At 43.1% G+C, this 18910-nt stretch overlaps 1 protein-coding gene across 3 annotated transcripts in view; it reads right to left on the bottom strand.

The window, feature by feature from the left end:
- The window catches only part of LOC137428089 (SWI/SNF-related matrix-associated actin-dependent regulator of chromatin subfamily A member 4), a 155443-nt gene that overhangs the window by 37858 nt on the left and 98675 nt on the right, over positions 1-18910 (bottom strand). For all 3 annotated transcript variants that reach the window (XM_078776859.1, XM_078776863.1, XM_068118032.2), the window contains exons 21-29: positions 17567-17680; positions 16825-16932; positions 16544-16630; positions 16374-16420; positions 13256-13422; positions 12947-13110; positions 1488-1715; positions 903-980; positions 381-590 (exon numbers count right to left, since the gene is read on the bottom strand). In XM_078776859.1, coding sequence (XP_078632985.1) covers positions 381-590; positions 903-980; positions 1488-1715; positions 12947-13110; positions 13256-13422; positions 16374-16420; positions 16544-16630; positions 16825-16932; positions 17567-17680 — 1203 coding nt within the window. The remainder of the gene's footprint in view (positions 1-380; positions 591-902; positions 981-1487; positions 1716-12946; positions 13111-13255; positions 13423-16373; positions 16421-16543; positions 16631-16824; positions 16933-17566; positions 17681-18910) is intronic.

The following is an 18910-nucleotide window of genomic DNA, read 5'->3' as shown; positions in this document are numbered from 1 at the left end:
TATTCAACAAACAAAATAGTACGTCGTATGTGAATCACCCTGTATATTTGAAGTTTTTTGGGATTATAAATTAGAAATTTCAAGGTTGAATGTGTCCAACAATGTATATAGTAATGGATTGCAAAAGCTCCAAGTTTAAATCCAGCAATAACCTGCTTTGTGTTTTCAGTCCTTAAAGGGATGAAGACACATTCCCTTACAAAACTTTCACATGATATTTATTTTCGATGCAACAGAGAACTGATGAGAATTTAATCAGATCACAGGATGTAGTTTTTCTGTAAAGATTAGGTTGTAATCTTGCAAGGTATTTAGATTTTCAACCGAGCAAACAGGAAGTATTCATGGTATTTGCCTTCAACAACTTCCGAAAACCATACCTTCAGCCATTGGCGTTCAGTAAGCGTGTCACTATAGTCAACCTGACGCCGGGGACGAGAACCTCGCCCAACCATCGAGTCGTGAGGTCCTGGTATTGTCAACAGTTCCATGTCAGCTTCATCCTCACGGACCATCCATCCAGGGAGCTCATGCTCCTCAAGCAGGCGGCGCAGACCACGTTCATCACGCAGTCGTTCAACATCCATTCGCTGGATGTCAGGTGAAGTGGTTGGAAGAAAAAAAAAAAGGAAGGCAAGAGGATGTGCAAAGGGAGCATGAGGATTTGAATGAAAGTGAAGAGAGGATTTGAATGAAGCTTATTAACATACAGTAAGCTTATGTTATATTAACTTATTCATTTTGTGAAACAGGAGTTGAGGTGGATGTAATAAAAATGGATGATGCTGTCAGTCAGTAAGAAAAAGGCTTCAACAAAGCACGAACAGGAAAGTGGAAGAGAAGTGTGGGCATTGGAGACAAGGAAGGTTGGGGTTGGCAGGTGGATATAAACGATCACAAACCATAAAGAGCTCAAATTCGTCTTCGTTGCGGGCAATCATTTGATTCACCGTCTCATCATCTGGAACCTCATCTTCATCCTGAAACAATCAAAATATTTGCAGCATTCAACAAGTAGATTATGCAGAGTGCTAATCACTACAGGATATTTGGCTATCCAGAAGACAAAACACCACCAACAAAACGTTTGGTATTTTTAGTTACAGGTCCCTATGCCTGGTGTTGGCTTAGCGGTTAGGGTGCCGGCTTGGGATCCTAGGATCCTGGGTTCGAATCCTGGTCGATCGCTGAATTAACGCCAGGGGGGTTGACTCAGCCTGTCATCCTTCCGAGGTCGGCAAATTGAGTACCAGCTTGCTGGGATGAATGATCACGGTGTGTACCCCGATTTAGAATAGGTACACCGTATCCCTGCACATCGTAAGAGGTGACCAAGGGTTGGCGTCAGGAAGGGCATCCGGCCATAAAAACATTGCCTCAAACAGGGAACCATGATTGTCATGGGACCCGCAAGGCTAACCCCTGGGGAGGAAAATGGCCTTAAAACGATCATTCATTCATTCATTCCCTATTCCATTCCCTGTCACCTGGTCCTGCTCCTCGTGTTCCAAAATGGCCTGCAGGAATACACGACGTTCATGGCCCGATGACTTTTGGTCAAACATTCCAGCCTGGATGACCTTCTGGTCCACATTAAGCTTGTACTTGGCAGCAGCAAGGATCTTCTCTTCTACACTGTTAACTGTGCAGAGGCGAAGCACACGAACCTCATTGAGTTGCCCAATGCGATGTGCACGGTCCTGCGCTTGGAGATCCTGCACACAAAGAATGAAGACCAAATGAGAAACACCTAAAATACCTCAATAAACTGAAAAACCATAGTTACTACTGACAAGTCGTGATCCATTTGTTATTCTCTGGACTATAAGCATTAAAATAATTGCATGAACCTTTTGTAGGTGCAGCCAGTTCGACCTGCATCATACCACGGTAGTAGTTGTTGGTCTTCATAGTCAAGCCTGTTTTGATCAATCAATATCTAATATATGAAGAAGAAAGTTTGTTTGTATATGCATTCAGACCCTGCATGAACCAGTGCGACCAAAATTTGCATGGCATCCTCTTTCATCATGAGGAAGCTCAAGGGCTATGTTTGCATAAAAAAATTGACCCCAGATAAAACCAATAGGCCTGTGGGGGGTTGACGGTTATTTCACCACGGTTTCTGAGAAGATTTAGAAATAAATTACCTGAATTAGAGGCGAAATACCCAGCTTCTTATAGGGGGCACATCCGGATGGGGAGCACAACTGCAAGGGACCTTAATGTTCTGATATATGGTACTAAATTTGGTCCATATCGGTCATGTAGTTTTGAGAAAAATATGTTTTAGTGAATATGAGGGATTACGGGAGGGAGTCCGTGGCTCCCATTTCCAGGGGAGATACTGTCATGGCGAGAACAACTTAAGGTTAAGGCATCATCACAATGCCGCATTGCCAGTTTGGTCTGGATCCGGTTGTCGGTTTCTAAGAAGATTTTTTGAATAAATACCAATATTTGGGGCAAACCCTCCTTTCACCCCTTTTAGATGGCAGATCCAGATGGGGAGCACAACCCCATGTGACCTTGCTGTCCTGATGCATCGTAACAAATTTGGTCCAAATCGTTCAGGTAGTTTGTGAAGAAAAGATGTTTTAGTCAAATCTTAACATACGTAGTACTACATACAGCTGGATACCGGGATTCAATGCTATTGAATCGGAGAAATTTTCGGAGAAATCACCGAACCGAATCACCGAATTCGGAGAATCACCGAATTTTATTTCGGAGAAATCATCGAACCAGTAATTGGCCCTCAGGTCTCGACCGTGTCTTGTGCGTATACACTGCCTGAGTTTTTTCCCAGGAGCAATCAAGTAATACAGTGCCTTCAGAAAGTATTCACACACCTTGACTTTTTCATATTTTTTTTGTGTTACAACTTGAATTTAAAATAGATTCAATCGAGTAATACCATCAATACACAATGTCAAAGTGGAATTTTGTAATTAGAAATTTTTACAAATTCATTTTAAATAAAAAGATGAAATGCCTTTTTTTTTTTTTTTAATACAAGATCGAGGCTCGTGAAAGAGCGAACATTTATCACACAGAAAGACACCGACAAACCGACACATAACCGACAAACCGACACATAAAACAAATAACATCGGGAGCGGTAGACAAGATGGGGAGAGAGGGGGAAGGACACAAACACAACATTTGAGAGCAGGAACCGAGAGACATGGAGACATCGAGAGATCTGTGGGAGGGAGAGGGCTTTGGGGGGGAGGCATGGGAAAGGGGGTGGGAGAGGCATAAAACATATGGACACTGCCAGGACTACCAGGAAAGAAGTTGGAATTACAAACAAGGTGGATCTGGGGTGAATTAGTGGGGGTAGAAAAGATCAAGGTTTTGGATGGGGGAAGATAAGAGATGGTGGTGAACAGCTGTTTTAAAGACCTGGAGGGAGGAGTGGGATTGAAGGGAGTGTGGGAGTTTGTTCCAGAGGCGGGAGAAAAGAGGAATGAAGGAGTGAAGGTGAGCAGAGAGCCGAGATTTCGGCAGTTTAACCATCAGAGGCTTGCTGGCAGATCTTGTGCGACCTGTAGTAATATTTGGGGGACAGAGCACAGAGAGAGCTGGGGGAGCAAGGCCGGAGAGGAGTCGGTAGAAGACAGAAAGACCACCTACCTGCCTGCGGTGAGTGAGTGAAAGGCCCTCAGAGATAGCTTCATCGCGGGAGATTCCAATGATTCTGAAAGCTTTGGTTTCAACAGCGTGAAGCCGAGCTAGGTGTGAGGCAGGAGCACCAGCCCATAGGGGAGAACAGTATTCCATTGAGCTGCGGATGAAAGCCTTGTATGTGGTGAGAAGCTCAGGTGTGCCTAGGAAGGACTTCGCACGACGGAGGATGCCCAGTCGGCGACTGGCTTTGCAGGCCAGCTTGGAAATGTGGTTTTCCCAAGAAAGATCATGGCAGATAGTGAGACCTAAAAGCTTGAGCGACAGAACCTTTTCTATGACACTCCAAATTGAGCTCAAGTGCATCCAATTTCTTTTGACCATCCTTTGATCATCTCTACAACTTGATTGGAGTTCACCTGTGGCCAATTCAATTCATTGGACATAATTTAGAAAGAAACACGCCTTTCTATATAAGGTCCCACAGTTGACAGTGCATGTCAGAGCACAAACTCCACCATGAACTCCAAGCAACTGTTCATAGAACTCCGAGATAGAATTGTGAGGGGGCATAGATCTGGAAATATGAATGAATGAATGAATGAATATGAATATATGAATGAATGAATGAATGATCGTTTTAAGGCAATTTTTCCCCGTTAGAGCGGGGGTTAGCCTTGCGCGCCCCATCACAATCATGGTTCCCCTGTTTGAGGCAATGTTTTTATGACCGGATGCCCTTCCTGACGCCAACCCTTAGTTGCCTCTGACGATGCACAGGGAACGGTGTACCTATTCTAAATCGGGGTACACACCGGGGCATAGATCTGGGGAAGGGTATAAACCAATTTCTAGTGTTGAAAGTTTCCAAGAGCACAGTGAGCTTCATCATTAGGAAATGGCAAGAATATGGAACTACCCAGACTCTTCCTAGTGCTGACCGTCTGTTCAAAATGAGCAACCAGGTAAGAAGGACCTTGGTCATGGAGTTGACTAAGAACCCATGACCACTCTGACAGAACTACAGAGTTCCTTGACTGAGATGGGAAAACCTGCCGGAAGGACAACAGTCTCCGCAGCACTTCACACACCTATACTTTATGAGAGAGTGGCCAGACGGAAGCCACTCCTGAGAAAAGGGCACATGACAGCATGCCTGGAGTTTGCAAAAAGGCTCGTGCAAGACTCGGAGAGCATGAGGCAAAATATTCTGTGGTCTGATGAGATGAAAATTGAACTCTTTGGCCTGAATGCAAAGCGCTACGTCTGGCGGAAACCGAGCACAGCTCATCACCATTCCTACCGTGAAGTATGGTGGTTGCAACATCATGCTATGGAGATGCTTTTCAGTGGCAAGGACTGAGAGTCAAACGGATAGAGGGACAATTAATGGAGCCAAATACAGGCAAATCCTTGAGGAGAACCTACCTCAGAGTGTAAAAGACTGCGGCGAAGATTTACGTTCCAACAGGACAAACACCCCAAGCATATAGCCAAAGCAACACTGGAATGGCTTCCTTTCTTTGTTCCTTTCCTTTCTTTTGCTTCCTTTCTTTGTTCCTTTCCACTTTTTCATATTTCTCTTTATTCATTCTCATTCTTGCTTTTTCTTTATCTCTCTCTTTCTTTATCTATCTGTCTTCCGAGAAATAAATTCTTGCAGAATTATTTTTTTCTGGAAGGCTCACTTGCGCTTGGATGGGTTTGAGGGTAGAGGAGTGGCCACTGAAACCTGAATCCTATCCAGGTTCCTCCTGATGACTCCATCTTTGCTCTTTACTTTCTTTTTGGTTCCTTCTGATGTCTCCAATGCAGTATTTGGTTTTCTGTTTCATTCAGAACAAGAATGTGAAAGTCCTTGAGTAGCCCAGCCAAAGCTCAGACTTGAATCCTATTGGGAATCTGAGGAAAGACTTGAAGATTGCTGTTCAACGACTGCAAGTAAGAATGGGAGAAAGTCCCCAAATCCAGATGTGCAAAGCTGATGCAGACATACCCAAGAAGACTCGAAACTGTAATCGCTGCCAAAGGCACTTCCACGAAGTCTTGACTCAGGGGGCAGAATATTCTTTGTAAATTAGATATTTCTGGATTTCATTTTCAATAAATTTGTGTTGTCATTATATGATTTATAATGATTTGTGCCAAGCAGTTGGTAAATTGTAAATTCAAATTAAATGTATTGCCTGCTGGAAATGTAAGGCGGGGACTTCCGGCCTCACTTCCGTTGAGTCAGGTTGGGTTGGAACAATGCACTGTGGAGCGGTAAATAAATTCATTTTGTATTGATCGATTCAGAGTTTTGATGGCATATGATTCCTTTTGATGGCATATGATAAAGTACTGTTGTTAATGGAATGCATTATTAGCCCCCTTTGGACTAAGTCCGAAACGGGGGCTTATGGATTTGGTCTCATCCGTCCATCCGTGCATCCGCAACCATATCTGTATGGATCAATTTTGTTTATACTTGGCACAAAGACGACACATGACGGTATACACATGCACATCATTTTGTTTCGCGATGTGATCAAATATGGCTGACAGGGGGCCATTTTAGTTGTAAAAAAACCCGATATTGAAAATGTCCTCTACCTTTCCTTGGACATGCATTTACCAATCTCGTTCAAACTTTGCACACAGATGATGAATGATGGCTTACATATGCACGTCATTTATTTTTAAGAACAGATCCAAGATGGCCGACTGGCAGCCATTTGTTACTTAAACGTGTCCCCAACCATTTATTGAACACTAGCAGGGGTACCTGAGCAGGAGGGAGGGTGGTGAGGGGAGGGAGGAGGCAGGACAGGGAAGGGTGAGGAAGGGAGTGGGGGAAATGGAAGGGGGTTCATCACCTTTTCGTTGAATATATGCTGGTGAATGTGCCGTTCCTCACGTTTCTGAGTTAAGTGTGATGCGGATCAGGAAGAAGAGGAAGCCTTACTACCAACTTCACACACTTCTGGAATTGTTTGATTTATTTGTGTTCAAATGTCTGGTGATTGTTTTGTATTTATTGATGCGAACGTGCACTTGTATATAACTGTTATTAATTTTAAAAAGGCTTCGGCACTATCGAGCGATACGTTTTTTTTAATCCAAAAAAACGAACCTTTTTTTTTTCAAAATGTGTTTTTTTGGGGTTTTTTTTGCCTAAAACACTCCCAGGCATTCACTGATGCTCTTCTGAAAGTTTGACGAATATCCGTTCAGCCATCTCTGAGAAAAATGGCGACACAGACACAGACCAACGGCTCTCTTAGTAGATGCATGGCCTGATTTTGTTCACACTTGGTACAAGCAGAATACATGATGGCATACACGTGCGCCTCACATTATTTTGTGATCTGATCAAAGATGGCCGACTGGTAGACTGGTGGACATTTTAGTTGTAAAGAATCTGATATTGAACATGTCTTCAACCATTTCTCGGAAATGCATTTACCGATCTTGTTCAATCTCGGCACACAGATAATGAATGATGGCTTACATATGTGTGCCATTTTGTTTGAGATGAGATCCAATATGGCTGACTGGTGGCCATTTTGTTACTTAAACGTGTCTCCAACCATTTATTGAACATGCATGGTCCGATTTTGTTCAAACGTGACACAAAGACAATAACTGAGTATACATATGCAGAAGATTTTGTTTTGTCATCCGACCAAAGATGGCCGACTGACGGCCCTTAACTCTGTACAACAAAATTACTAAACCAGGGTGGGGGATACGATATTTAATGTATTTTTCTTCTTGTTCGTAGTGAGTTTGGGGTTTTTTAAGTTAACCTCTCATAAATTATGGGTGACTCTGGTAACTGGAAACATGCCATTGTACCATTAGTAGCACAGTGTAAAACCACAAAATGGCATTACACACCAGAGTGGAAAAACCTAACCGATGTTACTTACCGACATGTAGGGTATTAACACCAATTAGTATACACTGAGTTATTAAGTTATGTCAAGGAGATCAGTGATACAAGCCTGTATGTGATCCTGTATTAAATTACATGGTGCATGATGTTGATTGGCTAAACGCAGTTAACATAGCCATTAATGTTGGCACATGTGCTATTATAATTAAAATTTAGTATCTGCCAAAGAGGTTGATTGTTATATATCAGGGTTAATAATACTTATCTGATTATTGTTTTCCATTGTATTTTCAACATGTTGCTGCCCCTTTTCATGTGTGGTATTCCTATCCAGCCAAAACATTCATTTTGAAATGAAGTGAAAAAGTTGCCCGATAGTGTCTGAAGGGGATAAACATCATAACTACAGTACGTATAATGCTGAAAGATTCCTCATTTAACAGCTCTTGTGTCTGGACAGTGCATGCAGAGATCAAAAATATCGATATTCATGCCAATTTGAGTTATGTGCATTTTTGTTGTGCACATGGGTGTTGTATTTGCACATGTTGTTGTATTGTACACATCAGGAGCACTGGTTTTCACACTTAGCAAAAGTAAAAAGATAACATAACTACAAAAGTTTCTGTCAATTCTGCCCAATGTATAATTTCCTTTTCATTGATTTATTTCACACCAATAAAGCTTAGCAGTCTTAACAGTTAGTGACTATTCGGCGGACTTAAGAGGGAATGAGTGCAGGAGAGTGAGAACTTGAATAAGAAAAGGGGAGCTGTGGACATGGGGTTGGGAACCTGAAGAAGAAGGGAGGACTTGCGGGCCTGAAGTTGGGGTGGGTTGACAAAAGAGAGCTGTGATGGGAGGGTGGGGGGGGGGGGGGCAAGAAAGGAGACAGAGAGCTGTGGTGGAAGGGTGGGGGGCAAGAAAGGAGACAGAGATGGGGTGGGAGGGTGGGGGGCAAGAAAGGAGACAGAGAGCTGGGAGAGGAGGTTTGAGGACCTTGGGCTGGGACAAGTGGGGAGAGAAAGGGGGCAGGGTGAGGACTTCTAGAGGAAAGGGGTTGAGGACTTCAAGCCACATTTTACATTTTGTGGAATTTTCATGGGTCCCAAAGGACGCTCCAAGCATATTCCCTAAATATTCCACACTCTATTGGGAACCAATTCCCTTCAACAGCCCAGTGGCACTGGTTTATCTGCTAGTATAAATACATACATTTCTCTTCCATATATACAACCCAAAAACTTTGAGTAGCTTTCACCCTTATTTAGGGTGAATTTCAAAAAACAGATTTTAAAAACAACATTGTATTATAGATGTTTCAAGGAGATGTGCATTGACATTATTCTTTATAAACACCTGGCAATCGTCCAGTGAAGGGTAGAAAAAAATTGGGCTCGGTAATTTGTAAAACATGTTAATACAGCAAACGGCTCGGAAATCGGGTGTTATCAAATTTATTTTGCTTTGAAACTCAAATAGAGAACCAACATAACCTTTCTAAAGCACACCGGATTCACATTATTTAACCAATTGTTTTAGAAACTGTCACGAGGGCAAAGGAATACGCAATAGGTCATACTGTACCTACTTCTTGGCAAAGTATGTCTTGACGTTATATGTTCCAGACGTTATCAAAGTGTCAGTTTAATTTATTTTTTCACATTTTAAAAGAGGACCGAGTGTTCCTGGGGCCCCGAGCAAAAGTGGAATATTTCAAATGCAGTCTTTAACAGTCCCATTATTTCGCACGTTAGCTTATCGGTACATTGTAAGTGCATACTGCATTTCCACTTCCTAGTACGCTGGCTTGAATGTTTCTTCCTCCCCTATATCCCCCACTTCCTTCTTCTTCCTTACTTCAGTGTAAGTGCTGGTTAATCTCAATGAAGATTAACGTTGTGTCAATGGCGAAACTGCAAAAGCCCGAATCCGCGAATGTGTTTGCATGTGGAAAATTGCGGCATCTCACGAGTGGAAACCAAGAATCTCAATTGTATTGAGAAATTGCCGAAGTCGCAAATGTGTTTATATGCGGAGAAATATCAGCGTCGTACAGGTAGAAACGCAAAATCTCAATTGGATTGAGATATTACCGAACCAGTAAATATTTGCACATGCAGTAAATGATGAAACTGTGAATGCTGAACGTGAGTGAGAGAGTGTGAGTGAGAGAGTGTGAGTGAGAGAGTGTGAGTGAGAGAGTGTGAGAGAGAGTGTGAGTGAGAGTGTGAGTGAGAGTGTGAGGGAGAGTGTGAGGGAGAGTGTGAGGGAGAGTGTGAGGGAGAGTGTGAGGGAGAGTGTGAGGGAGAGTGTGAGAGAGAGTGTGAGAGAGAGTGTGAGAGAGAGTGTGAGAGAGAGTGTGAGAGAGAGTGTGAGAGAGAGTGTGAGAGAGAGTGTGAGGGAGAGTGTGAGGGAGAGTGTGAGGGAGAGTGTGAGGGAGAGTGTGAGGGAGAGTGTGAGGGAGAGTGTGAGGGAGAGTGTGAGAGAGAGTGTGAGAGAGAGTGTGAGAGAGAGAGTGTGAGAGAGAGTGTGAGAGAGAGTGTGAGAGAGAGAGTGTGAGAGAGAGTGTGAGAGTGAGAGTGAGAGTGAGAGAGAGAGAGAGAGAGAAGTTTAGTATGGGTGGAAACTCAAAATCACAATTTTATTGAGAAATTTATGAAACCTCCCACCCACCTTAGGACACCCCCTGGGACCCCAAAAGGTTCCGCAGAAGGTTTGGCAGGGATAGCCCCAAAACTGAGGGAGGAGTAGTTTGGGGATGGACAGACAGACCGATAGTCCTTTATTTTAATATACAGACTTGGCATTTAATATGGAATCTTTTTTTTGTGGGGGTGAACTTACTTTTCAAGATGTCTTAGAACCAAAAGTTCATTGGAATTATGTTGAAATTATTCTAGATTTTGTTAGTGACCTTTAAAAGAAACAAAAACCACATTTGACATTTCGAAACAAATAAATTGATCCCTGAAAGTGATATAAACTGATATCGAACTCAATTCATGGACAGTACTGTGTTAAACTTCTGTACGTTTTCCAGAAGTATCTCTTTATTTTTCACATTAGCCAAATTTCTTTTTAACAAAAACAAAAGTTAAATTACGACTGGGATTACGGACAGTAAAATTACAGTTCAGTACTTCGTGTAACCCCCACGAGCATTCCGGAGAGCACGTACACGTTGAGGCATGCTGTTCACGAGATTTGCCAAGGTTTGGACAGGAATCGCTTGCCATGCAGTGACAATAGCCTGCTGCTGGTCCAAGTGGTCGATTTGAGGTGTTAATTCTGCCCACAAGTTCTCTATCGGATTCATATCCGGGGACATGGCAGGCCACTCCATATGCTCTACACCACAGTCAGCAAGAAAGTGTTGGATCATGCGAGCACGATGAGGCCGTGCATTGTCATCTTGGAAGACAAAGTTTCTCGAAAGGCTGCACGAGCAAATGGAAGCAATGTTTCTTCCAGAATGGCCCTGTACTTGAACTGGTGAAGGTTTCCATTCAGAACAACCAGATCAGTTTTGCCCGCTGCATGAAAAGCAGCCCAAATGGTCACCCCACCACCTCCAGCTTGGATTCTTGGCACTATACAATCTTTGTTGGAGGCTTCATGCACTTGTCTGCGCACTCGGACGCGGCCATCTTGAGGATAGACCAGAAATCTAGACTCGTCACTGAAGATCACGTGATTCCAGTGTCCTGGCTGCCATTGACGGTGCTCTCTGGCCCACTGCAATCGGCGCTGGCGGTGTTGTCTGATCAGGCGTGGCTTTCTCAGGGGACGCCAGGCACGATAGCCTGCTTGAACCAGTCGTTGGTTGACTAGCCTTCTGGATACAAGCACATTTGTCAGTTGCTGCCACTCAGCCCTAATCCGATTAGCTGACTTGGTACGGCCATTGCGGACTAACCGGTGCAGCTGGCGATCATCCCTCCTTGTGGTTCTGCGGGGACGGCCTGGCCTCGGTATTGGAGTAGGGACACCCCTCTGAGCATTTCGTTTCAGGATCTTTGACACCTGACCTTGAGTGATGCCATACTGCCGAGCAATAGCACGCTGTTTCATGCCGTAATTTCATAAAGCCACCACTCCATGACAAACAGCATTGTCGAGTTGATGGACCATCTCCAGAGGAAGCGGCAATAACTTTTGGAGATGTGCAGCAGTTGTTTTCCACTAATACAGAACGCAACAACCCTTGTATACCCGACTGTGAAGCCAATCATCAAATACACCTGTCCGTACATTTTGCCACACCACCTGTGATATAATCCTGTTGTTGACTTCTTGCTGCGACAGACAATCAGTGGCATGGTTCTTTTAACAAATAAATCACCAAAGTGTAAAAGAAACTCACCAGATTGATATACCGAGTTAAGAAGGTAAACCCAAGTCAAGAAAAAAAATATATGCCATATTAAATGCCAAGTCTGTAGATATACTTGCGAGGTACCTATGCTTCACACGTGTGGAAGTCCAGAATCTCCAAAAAAAAAATGTTTTGAGAAATTTTATGAAAACGCCCACTCACTTTAGGACACGAAAACTCCCACCCACTTTAAGACACAAAAACTCCCACCTACCTTCGGACATGTGCAGGGATCCAAAAAGCTGCACAGAAACTGTGGGAGTAGTACTGTGTAAAATGAATGTACCTTTAATGATGATGATGAAGCTGATAACAATAACAATGGTTTACCGAACCAGCAAATGTTTCCACCTGCGGTAAATGGCAAGACTGCTAATGCCGAACCTGTAAATGAATTTACATGCAGAGAGAGAGAGAGAGAGAGAGAGAGAGATATATATAGAGAGAGATATAGAGAGAGATATAGAGAGAGATATAGAGAGAGATATAGAGAGAGATATAGAGAGAGATATAGAGAGAGATATAGAGAGAGATATGGAGAGAGATATAGAGAGAGATATAGAGAGAGATATAGAGAGAGATATAGAGAGAGATATAGAGAGAGAGATAGAGATAGAGATAGAGATAGAGATAGAGATAGAGAGAGAGAGAGAGAGAGAGAGAGAGAGAGAGAGAGAGAGAAAGAGAGAGAGAGAAAGAGAAAGAGAAAGAGAAACTTTGTATGGGTGGAAACTCAAAATCGTAATTGTATTAAGAAATTTAAGAAACCTCCCACCCACCTTAGGACACCGGCTTTTGGGGCTAGCCCCAAAACTGAGGGGGTAGTTCGGGGTTGGACAGACAGACAGATAGACACTCCTGCTTTACTAAATAGATTATCGCTCACAACTACGTAAAGGCGTAAAGTTCACAGAATAGAAAGTGAGAGGTTTCTATAATTCAACACAGACTCAATAATCATTCAAAATTCATTAACTTTCAGAAAAAGTATGGATTTTAAACAATTTTTAACAAGCCCTTCCACCAGAACAACAACTACTTTATTGGTAGTGCAATACCTGATGCGGGTTCCAATCGCTATCAAAGATGACAACGGTGTCAGCTGTCTGCAGGTTCAAACCAAGCCCACCAGCTCGCGTAGACAGCAGAAATATGAAGTACGGTGAATCTGGCTGATTGAACTGGAGCAGAAGGTTGGCACGGTCTTCAGCTTTTGTCGTACCTACCAATGGGAGGGTAAACCAAGGCAAAAAAAAGACTTGTCTATTATCTACCAAGAACTCCACAGTTCAAATGCCTGGACAACCTTCCTGCCAATGCACAGGAGAACAAAGGAACAGGAGATTGTGCCGGATGCATATATTCACCGTCAAGGCGGAGGTAGCGATAATTGCGGTAGCTGAAGTAATCCTCCAGGATTGTCATTAGGGTAGTCATCTGTGAAAAAAGCAGCACTTTGTGCCCGGTAGCATTCAGCTTTGGAAGGATTCTATCCAGAACTTCAAACTTGCCTGATGCCCGGTAAAGCTCTGCCCTGGGGAGCAAGGGTGACAATGATGAACAATCCTCCAGTGAGTTGTACGCACTAATTCAATTGAAAACAAGTTGGAGTTCAACGATCAACAAATATTACTCACAGCATCCAACCAAATCAACCTAATAATTACTAGCAAAGGTAAAATACACAGCTGAAGGTTTAATTCATGTTTTCTCAACACTGTATTATAACTCTGAGATTGTTCATGGTTAATAAGTTCTCTCCGAGGCTCCTTCACCGCCCAACCCCAGCTCCCCAAATCCGTTGTCCATTTTGATGCAAAGCAAATGATCAGATGATGCGATTTAATGTTTAGCAAACTCATGCGATTTAATGTTTAGCAAACTCGTGTGAACATCAGTGGTTCAGGAGACAAAGCAGGAAAGGAAATTATTTTTTACTCACCAGTTTCAAAAATAGGAATATGAAATATATGAATGAATGATCGTTTTAAGGCCATTTTCCCCACTAGAGCGGGGGTTAGCCTTGCGGGCCCCATGACAATCATGGTTCCCTGTTTGAGGCAATGTTTTTATGGCCGGATGCCCTTCCTGACGCCAAACCTTGGTCGCCTCTTACGATGCGCAGGGATACGGTGTACCTATTCTAAGCCGGGGTACACACCGGGATCATTCATCCCAGCAAGTTGGTACTCAATTTGCCGACCTCGGAAGGATGAGAGGCTAAGTCAACCCCCCTAACGTTAATTTAGCGATCGACCGGGATTCGAACCCAGGATCCTCGGATCCCAAGCCGGCACCCTAACCGCTAAGCCAACACCAGGCTAGTTTCTAAAATAGGAAATAAACAATAAAACAAACCATAAACTCAAGGGTATTGGTATGTTTCTTTGTTGACATTTCAATTGGTGAGAAGCTGGTCATGACTTGATCACAGAAAAATCATTTTTTAATCGGTCTTATCAAGAACGATATCAAAAGAAATTTCAGTGGTACATTTACGAGAACATGTTTCAGGATCAAAAAAGGGGCATCAAAGCAAAACAGGGTAGAAGAGAAAGAAGAAATCCCCTCCTCTCCCTCTTAACCCAGATCTTCATCAAATTTTCAGAGGTTCATCAGCAAGTGCCAGGAAGTGATTTAGGCAAAATAAAAAATGTTGGAAAAAAAAAAAAACATCGCTCAAAAGTGCCTGGTGTTGGCTTAACAGTCAAGGTGGCTGATTCGAGATCTCAGGGTCTTGAGTTCAAGCCTCTGTCATGCTGATGAATTAACACCAGGTGGGTTGACTCAGCCTGTCATCCTTTCAAGGTCGGCAAAATGAGTACCAGTGTACCGGAAAGAATGAGCCATTTGAATATCCTGTGTCGGAGTGGCGACCCATCCAGGAATGTGCCCCATAGCCTAGGAAACTGCTTTAGCCGCCCTATGCATCTGGAGATGCAAAAAAGAGTGGCACGATGATGATGATGACCAAAGCCTTTGTAGCTATGTGAAAGGTAATATTAAATGACCCCCGATCCCATTCTTCAGTGGGTGTAGGGAAGTGTTTTAGGCCCCCACAAAAAAAATGGAGGGAAAAAAACAAACGTTTGGTTTCTTAAAAATGCCAACAGGGCAACACGGGTAGTCATATTAGGAATAAATATAACAATATTGTCTTAATTTATACAGTGCTGGTGAATTTGGGGCATAATCTGGCAAATGATGTGAAAAATAAAATGTCATTGGAAGTTTTAATTCCACCATTAAACAAGCTTCTAAAACATTGATTTTGAAGCAAACAAATCTATGACAATTTGAATCTGGTTCTTGAACCTAATAGCTTTACGTTGAGAAATTTCAAGCTGCAGTTTCATGTGCTAATTCCATGGCACCTCGGTTTGCCCAAATGAAGAGTCCAATGTTGTGGATGAAGTGATGTAGAAACAGCTTCCTGGAGTTTCCTCCACACCCTTCTGCTTTTTCCCTTCAGACATGAGCGAAGACCGCAAGCATCTCACTCCATCAAAAAGTGGACCTTGAAAGATTAATCTGCCCATTTGTTTTATTCCTTTTTGACGATCCTCCTGAATCTATAGCCTTCCTCAAAAGTTACTGGAGAGCGTATATAACCACCACTTATACCACATTGATGCTGGTGTTGTATCCACTTGGTGCATTTTGACAGCAAAGAAATACAGAAATGGGCAAAGGCAGCACAGTCATGTGCTCGTTCACTGTGTTGTAAGCTATTGGGAAGCAAGTGGTCGGGGTTTCACTTTGGCCATTGGGATGAACTGCGGAATAACCATTTTCTGCCAGAAAGAGGGTTGGGGGAGGGCTGGGGAGGAGGGGATGGGAGGCAGGGGAACTACCTTGTTCAAACCACTGTGCAAAGTGCAAAAAGGATAAAGGAGTGCAGCAATTGAGCAGACCAACTCCCGAAGCCGTGCCTGATAGAAAGGGTGTGGTGTGGCCCTTGTTCACATCTCTGAACCCAAAAGGGTAGGGGAGGCTCAAAGGATGAGTCTCTACAACAGCTCCGACACATCAGACCCCTCAGCCAGTTTGGGTAAAGATTATGTAGTCAAATATGACTGCCCCTATAGGCATCTCATTCAGCATGAATCACACTCCAAGTTTTGTTTTGAGTACATCGTAAATAAGTAAAGGTGTACAAAATAACAAAACCATGCATTTCAACAACTAGAAACACCCACTCTCTAATACGTTAGGGATGCGGGGGATCATATGTATGTGCATGTGCGCACCATGTGGAGGGTGGTGTGGTAATATTCTTCTTCCTCTTTAATGACCACAATTATTCCCATGTTCTTATGAGGTTGGCCAGGGGAAGGGGGGAGCTTTGCCCGATTCTTTAACAAACCGGCAGGCCAGGCCTGACGTTCGACTAAGGTTATGGCAGCAATTTTTTAAGTAGAACTTCTTTGCAACTTTCACATCATCCTTGTGACTCAAAGTCAGGGAAAACAAGACCCAACTCACCCTTGCACCATTGATGTGCCAAATCCAAGGTGTTCAGCAAAGGACTCCTAGAACAAAAGACAACGGAGATACAGTGCAATCAAACATTGCCTTGAGAAGAGATATCAGGAGGGTCTTGAAGGGAAATGGGAAAACATCAAACAGGAAATGGAAGGGTCTAAAGAGATCACCTCAATGTGCGGAAACATGAATGGGTGGTTGCAGATCTTACGAAGCTGCATTATCGTATTCATCAGAAGTTTAGTTCCACCTTTACCCTTGTTAGGGAGAAAAGAGGGCACAAATTGTTTCTGATGCACTGGGAATTCCAAAAGGTAACTATGGTAACAAAATGCAGTCACGTAATGAGAAACAACAGGGAATACTATTTTCAGACTGGGAGTACAACAGTCAGCAACTGGACAATGGCGTTGTGTGTGTGTAAAACATAACAGTAGGGTCGGAATTGTACCTTGTTGTTTTTTTCTGAACCATCTGTTAGCATAACACGCTTAGCTTGCATGTGATGGTATAAGACTCGCTGCAATGCTGACATGTCACACTTGACTATATACTCCACCTGCATGCATGAAAAAAAAAAACACACACACAGACACACACACACACACGCAGGCACACACACACACACACACACACACACACACACACACACACACACACACACACACACACACACACACACACACACACACACACACACTAAATGTTGTTGCCTGGAGTACAATGATCCTGTTTCATTAAAACTCTGCTGTACATAAACACTTTTGTCTCATTGGTCAATGCAGATTGAATTCCATTTCCACATTTCATGTGATCATGCAAGTTTGTCTAACACATGACAGCTGTCAAAACCACATACATAAAACTGTAATCAATTACCTAGAAAATCTTCTCTGTGTTATAGGAGGAGGTGGGGGGAGATAACGGCTTTTTCTAGACAATCTTTCCTACATATAGCACATGCAAGACAAGGATATAAAACAATGGACAAAACAACAAGGCAAATGAGATTTGAACCTGTGAACCCACGATGAGTGAAGTGCTCAGATGGGAACTTCAAACAGGCCAACCCAAAAGTTTAAACTATCTTGGTGGTAGTGAAGTTGTCAGATCAATCAGCAGTAAGAAGCAAATTTGTGACAGCAAACCTTCTTCATAGATCCCCAAACTACTCAAGTTTGCGTTCTACCTACCTTCTCGGGGAGTTGAGCTTCAACCTCCTTTTTGAGCCGACGCAGCAGGAATGGACGCAACACCTTATGTAACCGTCGAATAATCAGGATTGTCTCCTCCTCATTCAGGTCCACCTGATAACCATCCCCAAAGCATTCAAGTAAATAAAGCGTGAAATGTTATTTGCAACCTTTTCATCCATAACTGTAGCAGTGCTTTTGCAAGGCTAGAGATATGCATATCATACTAAAATACGCAATTTGGTGTCTGTCTGACCATTTCTTTGATTGAGATACATTCAGTCGTTATTTATCCAACTTCAACCAAACTTGACAGGGGGACTAAGGGTCACATGGTGGATGTTTTTAGCGATTTAACTTGCCCCCTCCTCAAAAGGGACTTCTGCCTTGGAAGAACTCCATGTTAAGGTGTATAAATAAGTTATCATGGCATTTCATGGGGCACACATACCGGACGTAAAGATTATTATAACCACAAACGATTCAGTCAATTCTGTCAAACGCACAATTACATTTCTTATTTCAGTTGTCGATACTAAATCGACGACTAAACTGGAAGAAGCAGTCGATACTAAACTGGAAGAAGTTTGGAGGAAACTCGACGTGCTTAACACATTCTGTACTTGTCACGTCCCCTTAAAATGAACGGATCAGAGCTGTCTCGACTTGCTCGGCCTCGGTAAGTGGCAATGATCTTCAGCTAACAAAGTTGCTTACGTGAGTCTTTACGCATGAATGATGAATCCCATTACCTGTCTGATTTTTCTAGCCAACAGATTGTATATGGACTGCATATGGATTGTTTCTAACTTTTATCTTGGGGCATCATATGTGATTTCTCCCGGCCATGGTTTCAAGTGTGATGTGCGATATTGCCACCGAAACCGTTACGGCCCAATTGTGACCATTATTTGATGCATAACCGTATTCCCAAGGTTTGTTAACATTTTGATACTCGCCAGAGGGAAATTTGGAGAATGTGTGACGTACTGTATGGGCGCTGCATCGGCTAATACTCTAACAGTCGCTGGTCCACACACCTATTAGTACTATTATAACCAGTTATACAGTTCCGTGAAGTTATCACGTTCCGTGAAGGATTAGTTATCCAGGGCCGACTCCTGGTGACATTCATCATCAGACGTCTCCAAACATCCCTATCCTGGACTGCTTTCCGAAGCTCTAGCGGAGACAGCCTGGTTGCAGCCTTTACCCCATTCAGTAGGGGTGTGTTCCATTACCAATCAGCTTGCTGTCACTTGCCCAGCCAGCCATTCCTTATCAACCGTTTCGTTGGAGTGTTTGCTTGGGTGCTTAAAATCTAGTGAGCCACTTGGCAAGCGC

The sequence above is a fragment of the Myxine glutinosa genome, chromosome 1 (assembly GCF_964187855.1).
Source record: "Myxine glutinosa chromosome 1, kmMyxGlut1.1, whole genome shotgun sequence".
Lineage (NCBI taxonomy): Eukaryota > Metazoa > Chordata > Myxini > Myxiniformes > Myxinidae > Myxine > Myxine glutinosa.
The sequence above is the reverse complement of the archived record's forward strand: the minus strand, read 5'-3'. Positions and strand labels throughout refer to the sequence as shown.